General features: G+C 35.9%; 1 protein-coding gene across 2 annotated transcripts; it reads right to left on the bottom strand.

Moving 5' to 3' along the window:
* Positions 1–309: 309 nt before the first annotated feature.
* LOC145205169 (kinesin-like protein KIF9) lies at positions 310–13,531 on the bottom strand. Of its 2 annotated transcripts, none has more exons than XM_080077828.1 (22): positions 13,403–13,531; positions 12,651–12,752; positions 12,443–12,553; positions 11,640–11,801; positions 11,151–11,277; positions 10,968–11,042; positions 10,509–10,630; positions 10,012–10,104; positions 9,292–9,429; positions 8,561–8,635; positions 7,957–8,079; positions 7,536–7,625; positions 6,741–6,926; positions 5,847–6,034; positions 5,134–5,307; positions 4,151–4,262; positions 3,552–3,648; positions 3,043–3,133; positions 2,437–2,525; positions 1,711–1,853; positions 1,103–1,192; positions 310–663 (listed from the first exon to the last, which is right to left on the bottom strand). In XM_080077828.1, the coding sequence occupies exons 2-22, from the start codon at positions 12,747–12,749 to the stop codon at positions 553–555; spliced, it is 2,496 nt and encodes an 831-aa protein (XP_079933954.1). In that variant the 5' UTR covers positions 12,750–12,752; positions 13,403–13,531; the 3' UTR covers positions 310–552. The 2 variants fall into 2 exon arrangements, with proteins under 2 accessions (XP_079933954.1, XP_079933955.1); XM_080077829.1 differs by having other exon boundaries at positions 13,456–13,520.
* Positions 13,532–14,135: the final 604 nt, after the last annotated feature.

Raw genomic sequence — 14,135 nt, 5'->3', positions numbered from 1 at the left:
ATTATTTGTAGCGGTTTGAGAGGGCCGAATGTGATTTCTATAGTTATTTGTTTTGCAGCAAGAGTGCACAACCTTTATCTCAGGTATAATACAAAGCGGCTACCCGCATATTTTTGTGGGATGATAAACAACCTCTTAGCTGAGTATATGGCTTTTAATGCCTACCTGAAAGGATTTTTCGCATGTTTTAGACATACTGGCAATCGTTTGTGCAATGAACCTGTGAGTGGTATCTAGATTTAATGATTTTATCTTATTATTGTCCTAGATTAATCACTGGTATCAAAAAAAAACTTTTACATATTCAAGCATACACATACTATACTTTTATTGGGACGACAGGTGCTAAAAGAATCTAAACGTAAAATCAGGTAGCACAGTTGACAAACGTGACTTGAAAATCAGGAAGTTTTTGCAATTCACACCACATTGACATTTTAATACTAATACTGGAAGAAATAGTTGAAACATAGGTAGTATCACAAGTAATTTCAATTTGTTGTGTAAATACACTTATTTAAGTAGTGCACGTTTAAGAAAATACAAAATATCTTAGTACACAAAAGACAGCTGATTTGGTGGTTTGTTCTTAAGCTGTACTTGCGGAATTCCAGGCGGGTTGCGCGATGGTTGTGCTTGGGCCATAGCTCTTTCGTAGGTTTGCTGTAAAAACAAGTTATTATTAATACATATAGAAGTGATCTTTGTCTTTTTCCTGTGCCATACATGCACAGATTTTTATACACCTTTTTATAACTTATTCCATTTGCCTAGTTTTACAAATTTACCTAAGTTTTAAGTTCACAATACGTTTAAGCAGATCGGTTTTTATTAAGCGGGTAAATATGTAAATAGCTGAGTATTGTACAGTTTAATGAGCATATTTATTGGAGTTATAGTCGTGCTTGTTGACTTGTTTGGGTAGGCTAATTTCAATTATTCAAATTTAATTAATTTGGTCCCCAATGCATGGTGTTTTACACCCAATAAGAAAACAGACCAAGTTAAATCCTCTACTAAACAATACTAGAAGGAAAAGGCGCTTCATTTTTTCGGCACCATAAACATGGAAATAAGAAAACAACAGTTGAACAGCACTTACTCGGTGCTGGGTTCTCATTTTAGCATTGTAGAAAGCTGCGGAGTCTTGGTGATCCATAAGAAGTTCTTGTTGTATTCTCTCAAACTTTTCCTTGAAAGTAAATGAATTAAAGTTAAAATAAAAAACAAGGAGAGTCTTCCCGGCAGTTTTTCAACCTTGCATCGCCAATATGGCCTATAGGTTAGCGCAACCGCCTTGTATTCGCAAAGTTGCGTGTTTTAGTCCAGTTTTGGTCACTTGCATGTTCCTAAGCAAGAAATTTGGGTGGCATTCTAACCCAGTGGAACCTTATAAGTCTAAATAAAATTACCAACTCTGAAAAATCAAACACAAAATGACCTAACGAGCTTGCTAAAAAGCGGGTGCTAAACGATGGACTCATTGTAAACATAACGCATTTAGGCTTTGCCTGAGGATCAAAATAAAATAAATAAACAATAAACAACTTTAATGCGATACACCGGATAATAATTCAAATAGAACAACGTATACAGACGAACTGCCTGAAATAAGCCTTTTTTCATATAGGTTCCTACATTACCAGCTGCATCAATACATAAATATGTGGGATAAACGCCTATATGAAATGCTTATTCAAGATTTTAAACCTGGTCGTCCTCAAGATTCATCTGCTGCGAAGTAAGCTGCAAACGGGCTGGGACTTGTACACCAGGACGACTTCCGTATCCAGCCACGGCGCTCGATTCCTGCTGATCTTGCAGAAACGATTCGCTATACCAGGCGTCGAATTCTGTTACAAGTAAGACAAGTTGAAACACCCAAAAGTTTGGACCTGTCTAGCACTTTGGCTTTAAATTTAGCTCAAGTCGGGAATAATAAACACCGAGGCTTGGTAATGAACACTGGTTTGAATTGAACCATTTCACAGTGTTTAAAGCGTGGTTTTAGGCTTACTTTAGGATTTTTTATACCCTGCTGCAAACCTTGTTCATGTTAGGACAAATCAAGCTACGTTTAATTAATAAATTCTACAAACTAAAGTCAACAGATGGCAGCAACCCTGAAATAAACAAATGTCAACCTAAGGGACCACGACTTGGCACCACTGGTTTAATGGTTCTAGATTTTTTGTTGATTATAATGTTTGCAAATAAATGAATTGGTCTTTTGTAACTGTCCCGACAAACATCAAATGCTGTATTCAGGCTTAAATAAAAGAAAGCAAACTTGAGTTGTCTAATTTGACGACGTAGAGTAAAAAGTGATGTGACTTGCCGAAACAATTGCAGCCTAGTTGCTTTTAGGGACACACCCTGGTCGAAAACCACTATAATGAATTCAATAATCTTTGTGGTTTGAGTAAAAAGACTAACCTTGGATGAGTCTTTGACGGCATTGATCCACTAATTTCTGGCAATATTCAACTTCCGATTTGAAGCCACGAAGTTCGTCGTAATCATTTCTGTAAACCAAAGTTGCCATAAAATAGGCTATTGCTGCCAGGCATAATGTATAACCAAGTATTTCTCATCCAGCAGCTTTTATTGTAGTTGCCATATTGAAAGTCACGACTTTTTTGCAGAAAACAAGGGATGGGTCAAAACTACAAATGTTCTGTTGGGTCGAACACCGAGCACCTTACGTTAATGCTCGCTCAGTGCATTGTGACGTCACAAACATTCCAGATTCAATGCTAGTTTTGTAGCTTTAGTCTCTTACATCACCAGCGGTGTATTAAGCAGTTCAGGCCCCAGAAGTACGCATTTTCCCACCATCTAACGCATTTACAAACAGTCACTTTTGTTCTTGGATACCATTTTAAACACTATAGTTATGTATGTAAGCAGGGCTTGAATATGCAAATTTAATGCTCGGGTCAATTTGTGCAACTGCTCGGCCAATCAAAAATACCGATGCTCGGTATCAAGTACTCGGGTTCTGGCTCGGCTTGGCCCATCCCTACAGAAAACGTTTGTTACCGGTATGTTTGCTTTAAATTTTTCAGTTGCGTAATCAGCTGAAATTCTTCTTCGTCGATTACTGGTTCGCCATCTTCATTCACAAATTCGCCTGAAATTTAGGTCATTCGGAGTCAAACTTACAATTTCGGAGAACTCATTTTTACGCGCGAAAATTTTAAAAAGTTAACATTTTTTCTCGGCCAAACGGTTAATCTATTATTGCTATGACTTGAGTGTAGGATACGAATTGAATTAGAATAGATTGAATCAATAGTTTTAAGTTACTCACATAATTTTCTGTTTGCTTCTCCAAATGACTAGATAACTTTCTCATTTTAGGTATTAAATGGTTTAATGTTAAATATAGTTAAATGCCAAAATAGAGAGTTAAGAAAAAGCATATTTTTTTACAAAATAAAAAGCAACATTCGACGAACTAAATTGCACTCGTTATATTGTCCTTAATTGTTCGCTTTTAAGGTGTTTCCACCCTGACTTAACAGTTGAATCAAATAATTTCACTGCACCTTGTTCCATTCTTTCATTTTTCTTACGTTCCAAAGCAACTCGGCATCCGTCAATCATGTGCTTCGTGGCGTTCACGGCGTGAGCCATATCACGAACCTGCACGTAACACACAAAAAATCACGAACAGGAATTTTCATGAATAACAGTTCATTAAATTTGCAAATTTCGTTTTTGACAAACTTTTTTCCTCCAATAACAACTTGTGTAGAACTTTAACTTTAAAACCATTTCAATTACTTTTGTTAAATTAAAGAATCAAGCCAATAGATAGATGCTAAGCTGTGTTTTTACCTATAAGGTCTCATCAGTGCAGCTGGTGATGAGAGATACGCCGTATTGGCTAGTGTAGCCATCCAACATAGGTAAGGCATGTTTTTTTAGCCTGTTACTCTCAACAAACTGGAGTGCCCGCTATATGGCTACACTAACCAATACGGCTTATTTCGGTCGTCACCAGCGCACTGATGAGACCTTATAGGTCGAACAGTGTGCACTGTCTGCAGCTTAACGTAACGAAGTTTTTAAAAATGTGAAAAAAGCAATAAACTTAAAAGGTGGAACGTAAATAAACTTTCTTTACTCGAAAACGTGCGCTTACCATCTGTTTCTTGCTCAGTAATATTTGTTTATTTTCGTTTAAAATGCGAGTGATTTCTATTCCTTGTTCTTTCTTAAATTCTTCGAACACTTGGGCACGCGAGGGCGGTGTGCTGAAACAAAACATTTGTAGTAAAAGTGATACTTTAAGACAAGCACTTATATAGTGTAAACTCTAAACCGTTTGCTTTAAACTTAAACACAGAAAATCTGTATACGGTACTTCAATGTATTTAGTAATTTTCATTTTACTAATGTGTTTCATTTTTTCTAGTGCAATTTTAAAAAGATTTGTCTTGAGAATTTTGAATTGACGGATTGCAATAGTCTTACACAACTGACAATCCAATTTTTTTTTTAAATATTGTCTTCGTTTTGACAAGCTATTTCATCGTCAGAAATGACCAATCATATTCCCTTACATCAGCGGTTCTCAAACCGGGGTCCGCGGTCCTTTAGGCCCTAAAGTTTAGGTGTCCGTGAGGCAATTTTTTTTTGGGGGGGGACCGCGAATCGGTTGAAGTAATTGTATAATCTTATTTAGCGCCGGTTTGTGCCACTGCATAAGTGTAAATCAAATTAAAGTTGAGAATCGACTGTCTCCATCACTAAACAATAGCCTTTATTGAATGACAACTATAAAAAATACAATTGTTCACACACAATCGCAATGCTATCTTTGGATCATTGTTATGCAGAATTTTACATAACTAGCTAAAATCCTGCAATCAATTTTCGTTTTTCTGAAATACACATTGCAGCTAAAGGACCGCGAGCCCTCGAAATAATGGCAAAGGGACCGTTTGTGAACCAACATATGAACATACATTCACAACCGGGATCAGTCATGATGCGTTCATAGTACGCCAGACCTATTCAAGGCGTTTCTACGAAATATTCGGTAAAGCGCTCCCAACAGGCCTATATCATGCGGTATACCAGTCAATATATTACTTATCATTGACGGTTTTATTAAGATTTCACCTTGGTCTGCTTGTAGCTTTTCTTTCATCAGCATTGGATTCTGCTGACACACTATCTTTGCGAGCCGAATCAGTGTCAGTAGCTGCTCCCACTCCTCCTCCACTCTTCGCAAGTTTTGCTCCTGCGTCGCTCATTACAGGAGGAGAGGGACTCGCAGGAGCACGGGAGGTTGGACTGCAAGAGAAGGTGATGAAGAGTAAAAGTATAGGAGAATATACGTTTTATTTACAAAATGAATGACAAAGGTAACAAAATCAATCCCTTTACTTGAAGTGACCATTTAACACTGGGTTGCAACTAGCAATAAGTCAAAACTGCAAATGTTCTGTTTGGTCGAGCACTGACCATCTCATGTTAATGCTTAGTGCTCGGCCGAGAACGCAGTTGACAATCTTATAAAGAACAAATATATTTCACTAAAAAAGCATCTTCAGCGAGATATATTTGTTCTCTATAATATTGTCAACTGATTTTTACCTGGGAATAAACATTTCCTAATAAACAAGGGTGGAAGTCGTTTCAAGAATGGTGATAGAACAGAGAATGATTCTCAGAATCAATTTAACAGTATTCAAAAGTGGGACAAATTAAATGTTAACAGGCGGATTTTGGCTTATACGGCAAATGGGTGCATAGAATAAAAAAAGGTTGAGAACCACTGGTTTATTGCATCATGTTTAGAACTTTAAACTTTCAGCGGATTTGTAGCTCACCTTCCTCCAGCTCGAGATTTTTTGCCACTACGACGTTTTGGTGACGCAATAGAACCACCAGCCTTCACTTTCGCTCCTGGGATCGAGATTGGATGAACTGCGGTTGCGGCCTGATGCTGCCCACCCGCTCCGTGCGATCCGTCCGCTCCTCCGATATAGTTACCCTCATCGTCGAGGGGAAGTCCCGCCTGGGAAAGTTTTAATTCACAAAACAAGTTTGAAACATACATACTGGTAATGTTGAAAAAATTGATTTAAAGCAACGGCGGAAGGGCTTATTTATTTTCCATTTGATGTTTGTTTGTTTTTTCGAGAATAATTTACCAAACAGACGGTGTATAAACTTTCGCACATGGTTTAAACCGCATTGTATCACGAATGATTGTCAAAACATACTGAAAATTATGACATTGATATTAGATTCGTATGTTTTTACATCAATTATTAACTTATATTCGTGCTTGATTTTCCAAAATAACTGCTGTTTTTAATGTAAAAGCGTCAAGCCAAAAAGTGGTAAGCTGCAGACAGTGCACACTGTTTCGACCCATAAGGTCTCATAAGTATAGCTGGTGACAAGAGATTAGCCGTATTGGCTGGTATAGCCATCCAACATCCAGTTTGTTAACAAGTTAAAAAGCCAATTGGGCCTATCTCTCGTCACCAGCTGTACTGATGACACCTTATAAGTCGAAAAGTGTACACGGTCTGCAACTGTTGTTATATACTTTATATTCCAAAAGTTATATAATTACAGTCGCCAAAACGTAATGGAGTTTTTCCAATTGTTCAATGAATTTTACTGAACCGAAACGTTGTCTCTGTATCCAAATACAGAACAACAAAAGAAAACTGAACAATTTATGGAAGTAATATTATTATATGCGGACTTACTTTTTGCAGAGTCAGCATTATATCGGAATCAGTTTTGTCGAGTAAGACGAACTTCCGTTTGTATTGTTCGGTCACAGCGTTCTCCATTTCCATGACAACGTTGCGAAACTGTCCGAACACCGCGCTTACGTGACGTAAGTTTGTGACGTCAATCTCGCTCGTCTTGCCCTCGAGAAACAGACGAACCTGACAAGAGTGAAAGCAAATGTAACGTTTCTGAGGTGAAATTACAGTCTTCTAAATTGTTGCAGGGTAATGCAAAAGTAGCTTATTTCCGACATTTGTTGCACTTTAGTCGAGGGTTCGAATCCTACCGCAATCTAAACTGTAAAAGGCTTAGTTTTTCTATTATGGCTTTTGTAGGCACGGCTTACTTGGATTTATTGAGGGTGTGGCATCAATGCCTCAGGGCTAATGCTTCAGGGCTAACACTTTTTAGTGTCCAACGGAACAAGCATGCACATACATACGGGCAGGTTTTTTTAAGGTTTGGTTTGGGTGACCGCTAAGTAGTTTTAAGAGACCGCAAGTGTTTCATTTAAATACCAAAAAATAGCCGTAAGTCCAAATTTTGGGAAACCGCTGGAGAAATTTGGGGGAACGTTTCGGTCCCCCAAAACACCTTTAAAAAAAACACTGCATACGGGTATAAATTATAATATACTTAGCCTTTGTACGTAAAAACAAAGAAAAAGATTAGACTCAGTGTTATAACACGTAAGTCTACTAGATTGGCCCCTTTAACAACAGATAAGGCCAGCAAAATGTACTCCAAGAACAAAATGCTTTTCTCACCTGTTTTTTAATATCGGCGATCTGACCATCGGACAAAACTCCATAGTTGACTTGCGAGCGATTTGCAAGTGTGTTGTGCATTGCTAGTTCCTAAGAACATCACAAATTATGATGTGTGAAAACACAAAACAAACAAACGTTTTAATCAGAAAATGTTATACCTGGAAAAACGAACCACAAACTATATCTTAGAAGAGGTCAATTAAAATGAAAACAAAAGTAATGAAAAAACGATCGTATGCTCCTTTGCATTTCATTGCTTTATATTTTCCACCATAATTTATACTAAGTCTGCGTAAAATGTGGATCATAAATTAATTCATGGATTTTTATGTAGAATTTGTAGCCTTTCCAACCAGTGCAGAACATTACACGCTACAATTCTGTTGTATTTTTTCACGGAATTTTCAATCTCACTTACCTGCTTTAGTTGTTTAATTTCTGATTCAAGTTCACGCACAAGTAGCCATGGGTCGTAATGGTCGTTTACCGCAGCCTGTACTGGCACACACATCATACGCATTGCGAAGCGGAGAGTCGAAATCTAAAAACAAGAATTGCTATTTGTGTTTCATTGTTCCAAACCAGTGCATCCCGATGGTTTATACTAAATTAAAGTTACCTACATCCACAGCTAAAAAATCAACAAAAAATGACTTAACGGACTTGCCATAGAGGACCATTGTGAGCGAATTCAAGCCCTCTCATTGAGTTAAAGTAAAACAAACAAAGTAATTGACGTAATTGACGTTTCATTTTTTAACATATTAGACAAATATTACACGTTTAAAAACGAAGTTTGCCAGGAGTTGCATGCAGGGTTGTAAGTCGGGCCGGGCGTTTCTGGTCAGGTTTAGGCTTACGTTTAAAATAATGCCTTTATTCGGGTTTGACTTCCAATATTTGGGTTGTAATTTCACCATCTTGGCTTTATTCAAAATGATAGCGGTTCTCGACAACAAAGAATCGTTAACTTTATAGATTTATTCATGTTTTACGTTTATCTATGTTGTATAAGAGTTTACCGTTTCTTCCAGTTGTGCAGCATCTCCATACACGTTGGCGATCAGAGTGGTACAACAGCGCCCTCCAATGGAATCCTAGATCATTTAAGTACGAGGATAATAAGACGATACACACATGTTTTCCAAAATACACTAGGCGTTAGAGTCACAACCAATAAAACACCAACACATAAGCAATAAATAAGACTTTGTGTACAATGATGCCGACACAACGTGGCTTAAAAGGCCAAAACTACTTGGACAAACAACTGAGGATTTTCTACTAATGCCCAAACTATACAATAAAGTGTTTTCAAATAACACAAAAAGTGTCGGAATGTCAAAAAACTTTCCTGTTTTAGTGTTTGAAATTACAGTTCTATGACGAGGTAAACTGTCCGGTTATTGTCGAACAAAATAGTTTTTATCTTTACTTTATACTTTGGTTTCAGTTTATTCGAACCCAGTGGTTTCCAACCTGCAAGGAATTCCTTCATAGCCCAACAAGGAGAAAAAAAATACATTTTGCTTTTAATGTTGAATGCCGTTTAAACAAAAGCTTGTAGTTCTGACTGAGAGCAGGTCCTTTTAAATTAATGTAAAGCCCCATTTCTAAATAACCTTTCATCAATTAAGCAACATTGTGTTACAAAAATTTGTCAAGAAAACGAGAAAGTTATTGGTCCAGTCAAAATATGATGCTTAGACCGTATTTTAAAATTTGACTTGGATTAATAAAAAAAACAGATCACCTTTAAAACATGGGTAAGTTTGGTTTGTCGATAAGGAACGTGGCCACGGTTTTTGTCAGCTAATGCAATCACGGTTTGTTCCAGAAATGATAATGACTTGTTGATGTACATCGCTTCTCGCTGAATCTGTCCTTCAGACTATAAATACAAAAGACATGTACTTTGAGATTTAGAAATTCGATCTCCTTTACACGGCTATTTATGTATTACGTCAGGTCAGTACTTGGGTCGAACAAAAGCAAAGAGGTTTAATTTTAAGTAATCGACAAATTAAGACATTTGATGGCCACCAATAAAAAAAGCACACTATGCGTGCAGATTTTGATATTTTTCTCTTTATCGGGTGGTAAAATATGTGTCCCAATTATTGTTAATAAACATGTGTAGCTGCAGCGCGTTTAGTCATTAATCATGATCCACCAATTGTGCCATCCACTATTTTGCACTCCATAACGTTTCAACGTTACGCAGCTATTTTTTGTTTGGTGATTGTTCAGTGCCATTTTGACGCTTTTACTAAAACCTGAACTCGAACTCAACTTAAGTAAATAACTCCACAAAATTTTGATTGCTGGCAAATTCATCGCAGGAATTATATCGCATGCTAATTGGATTGTATGTGTTTTGATAGCAGTTAACACCATGATAGCATTAAATCATAAACCGGTAATAGTCTGCAATTCACAATGCTTATTGTCAGAGAAAACCTTATATTTTTACCCCCGTTTTTCCGATTCGTTCAGAGCCAGCCAAATCAACAAGGTTGAGTTTGGAAGTGACGTATTTCGCATTAGATTCCGTCCTTGAACGTGACTGAAATAACAAAAACATTCTTAGGTGTCTACCTTTATGGCACAAAACCCTAAAAAGCAACCAGAAAATACGTGTTAATTAATGCAAATTAATTACATCAAATATTTCTTAGTCTGTCTTACCAATGAATGCCATCTTGCTATAATAGAAACCATGTCTAGATATAATATCAGCGTTTTTTAAACTTTTTTTTCAGTGAAACACACTCATAAAAACGTACATTGAAAAATTATTTGTTTATATTTTATTTTTAACAGCTCAATTTTATAGTAGGTTTCGGTGGTGCATATTAGTTTCATTAATATTCAAGATAAAAAATTGGCAAGTTTCATTAAGTTTTAGAAAGAGGCCATTTACATTATTTCCAACCAAAGCACATGTTATGCAAATAATAGGGTTTGTACCTCAATATGGATTGTGAAGACACAATGCGATCTTGAGGAGTTCTTGTTGAGGGAATGAGCGGCAATAGCTCGATTGGTTTCACCTTCAAAGAGAAGATTAAGTGCTTCTCCTTCATTGTTTGCTGCCGAAAGGAAAATGTCATAACAAAGTTTAAGCACTTGAGCGATTGTCAGTCCATGGCGACTGTTATGATGTTTATATGTATGTTTATTAGTTATTTGTGAAAACAGCATAACATTGGCAAATGATGAACTGTTAAATATCATTAAAACATAAACTATTTAATTTGAATTTAGTCATGGTGTTATCCAATATCACAGCATAGATTTACTGACTAAACTTGACTTAAGTACGCTATCATGGTCAGTTTACCTCAGTTGGTTACATCATAGTAAATCACATGATATGAAAGAAACCGAAAAATATTTTGAAAGCGTTCTTTCCTTATAAAAACAAACCTGTGTGCAGAGACAATCCTTTCACACAAACACTTCCATCTCCACCTTCAACTATGGTCATCGCATCTCCATAACCTACAAAGGATAGATTTCCTCAAAAACGTATATGCAGTATATCCCATGTAACTTTGTTGTGATTTCGATTAAAATAAAACCTCCATTTTAAGTTTAAACTGTTTTTACCTGAAGACGATGCACCTGATTCAGGGAGGGTTGACAAAAGGTCAAACATGTTTTCATTGTAGATTTCAAGGTAAGAAATTCTCACAGACACCGACTTATCACTTTGTTCTTCAATTGACCGGAATATCTGGCACAAAAAAGTGTCAAAAAACATTTCAAACAAAACAACAGAATTCTAAATTTTTACATCTACGATAAAATGTGTTAATCTGAAATATCTTTTATAAATTGCTTGGATTATGACGATGATCAAAAACTGACCTATACAAAACCTAGTTTCGTTTTTACTGTCAAAAAATACAATTTCTGCACTATTTGATGTATGTTTCTTATAATACATGTATTGGCCTAAACATTTAAACTGTTCTTTTATCAAACATTTAGACAATTATTGATTAGTAACAACAAGTCTTTGTGTAAATATATTTGACATTAGAATTGTAAACAAATCTGTTACTGTTCTGAATATTTGCTATATTAGTTTTGTACTTGGGCTATAGCTCTTGGTATCACTCCTCTTTGTTTGTAGTTTTCCGTTGCTCCAGTAATTGTGAAGGTTTTGCCTGCACCGGTTTGCCCATAAGCCATTAGAGTTCCATTGTAACCCTCAAATGCATTTGTGGCCATGTCAGACACCACTGTTTCATACACCTAAAATTTGTACATGCTTGTTTGTATGTCACAGGTTGCATACCTATTATCACTTGTGTTGTTGCTGACAGTATTTAAATGACACTTTTATAAACAGACAAAAAACAGTGAGAACTTCAAGAATTAAGCAATTGAAGGACTCATACTTAAAAAATTTTAACAATTAACTATTTTTCCAAATAATCGCTAAAATAGAAAAAAACAGTGTTTGGTACTGCTGGTGTAATAATAACCACAAACAAAACCAGCAAAAAGTTAACACAACAAATTATATACCAGCACAATATTTAATGGGTGGCTTTAACTCAAATGCCTTGAAACGCCAAAAACAAAATGCAAAGGTCCACAACATAGAAACTATTGTTATAATAGTCAACAAAAGATAATGTATTAGAAATCCAGAATATGCAATATATATATTTATGCCATTTGCAGCAATAAAAAAGTGATAATTAAAATTTTAAAATGCTTCGCAATTCATAAAACTGTTTAAACTGTTAAAATACTGTCTTTTGTTGAAGACATGTTATAGCAATAACATACACCGCATATTCCCTGTTAAATTGTGTGACCACAATTTCCTCACTTTAAAGACAACTTAAGACTTACTGCAAAATGAAAACAAAAAGCACAATATTAACCTGTTCTTGACTGGCATTGTGTAGAATTCCATCTACTTTAAATGACCAATCCAATACTTGATTGTTGACAACTTTTCGCTTATCATCTTTTTTGGCATGAATATTAATTGTCTGGATAACACAGAATAACAAATTAAGTAAAACCAGGCATCACCACAATCCTTATGCAAAATATATTTTTAAGTTTATTGTACATGTCACATTTTACCTGTGAATCATTCAAAAACTCGATTGATTGATGGGAAAAATTTGATGTTGGACGAAAACGGACAAAAACTTTCACTCTGTTTTTTGAAGATCCACTCATTATCTAAAGCACCAATGTAAATTGTTTTTAAATATCTGTGTTTTCATCATTGAAAAGAACCAAAACAGTGTTGCCACAAAGATATTGTTTTTCTAATCCATGAAAATATACCGTAGTTAAACAAAAGTTTCTTAATCTGTTTGTTTTGGATTCCAAGGGATTAATTGGATAGTTCTACAGCAGTTATGAAAGCAAACAAAAAATATGTACAAAGATTAAAGATGATTTTCTCAGGGTTTATGCCAGGTTGTGGCATTGAACAGATTTGTTTGAGACAATGGCTTTTTAGCTTGTTGCTTCCAACAAACTAAGGTGCCGTTAGATGGCTATTGTAGCCAATACAGCCTATGTCTTGTCACCAGCTGCACTGATGATAGTAAAACCTTGTAGGGCAAAACAGTGCGCACTGTCTATAGATAAGTAACATTAACAGTGACTTTTAATGTCCATTTCTTCTCTCCACACCGACGTTTAGACAAAGAAATGTACAAAGGTTTATCAGAAGATTTTAAACATATTTTTCTCAGATGTCTGAAGAAAGTATTCGCAACTACGAAACGGTTGGGAACTTAAACCATAATTTTTCACAAAAATTCAAATATTAATAATTTTTAACAAATATTAAGTACAATAACTATTGAATGCTTTTCTACCTTTTCATTAGTGCAGTAATGATTAAAGCAGTTTTAAAACCAAACGCGCGAACCTCGCTTGACGTTTGCAGTGAAGTCAGCCAACAACATTGCCACAGAGCAGGCCCATATTATTTGAAGCAATTAAGCGTGACGTGTTGCCTAGGTTACCCAACTTAATAGCGACACCAGATGGACAAATTTCGATTTTTATGTTTTTTATTTTCACAAAAATTGCAAAATTCTACTACTCAATAATAAAGCACCACTGTCTTTGGCAACACACTGCTATATCCAATAAGGATTTGGCTATATTGACTTCTGCAGCACACTTTGTATACAAATACTAAAAACGTGTGTAGCCTACAAACATTTTGTAATACAACCAGACTGCTTTTGGTAGCAAATGGAAACCAAACGAGGTTCCTGTGTTGTCATACACACTCGCGTTTAATCACTCCAAAAGCTTTAATCGTTTTTGCTTCTATTTCTGTCAAAGCAGAGATCCCATATTCAAAAATCGAAAAGGCTACTCTAGAGTCTAGTCTAGTTAGACTGTTTGGTGCTTCTTTAATATCCGACTCAATAAATTGCTAGAACAGGTAAATTGCCAGAATATTGCATGTCTCCCGATTTTAATGACTTCCGGACAAATTGGGTGTTTGCTCGTAATTTGCTGTAAAGTTATGATATAGTTCCTGTAAGAAACCTTATGAATCAGATTAATTCCCGTGCGTGGTAAGAATTCTAATAA

Source organism: Phallusia mammillata, chromosome 8 (assembly GCF_965637545.1).
Source record: "Phallusia mammillata chromosome 8, kaPhaMamm4.hap1.1, whole genome shotgun sequence".
NCBI classification, from domain to species: domain Eukaryota; kingdom Metazoa; phylum Chordata; class Ascidiacea; order Phlebobranchia; family Ascidiidae; genus Phallusia; species Phallusia mammillata.
This window is presented reverse-complemented; position numbering and strand designations above follow the sequence as displayed.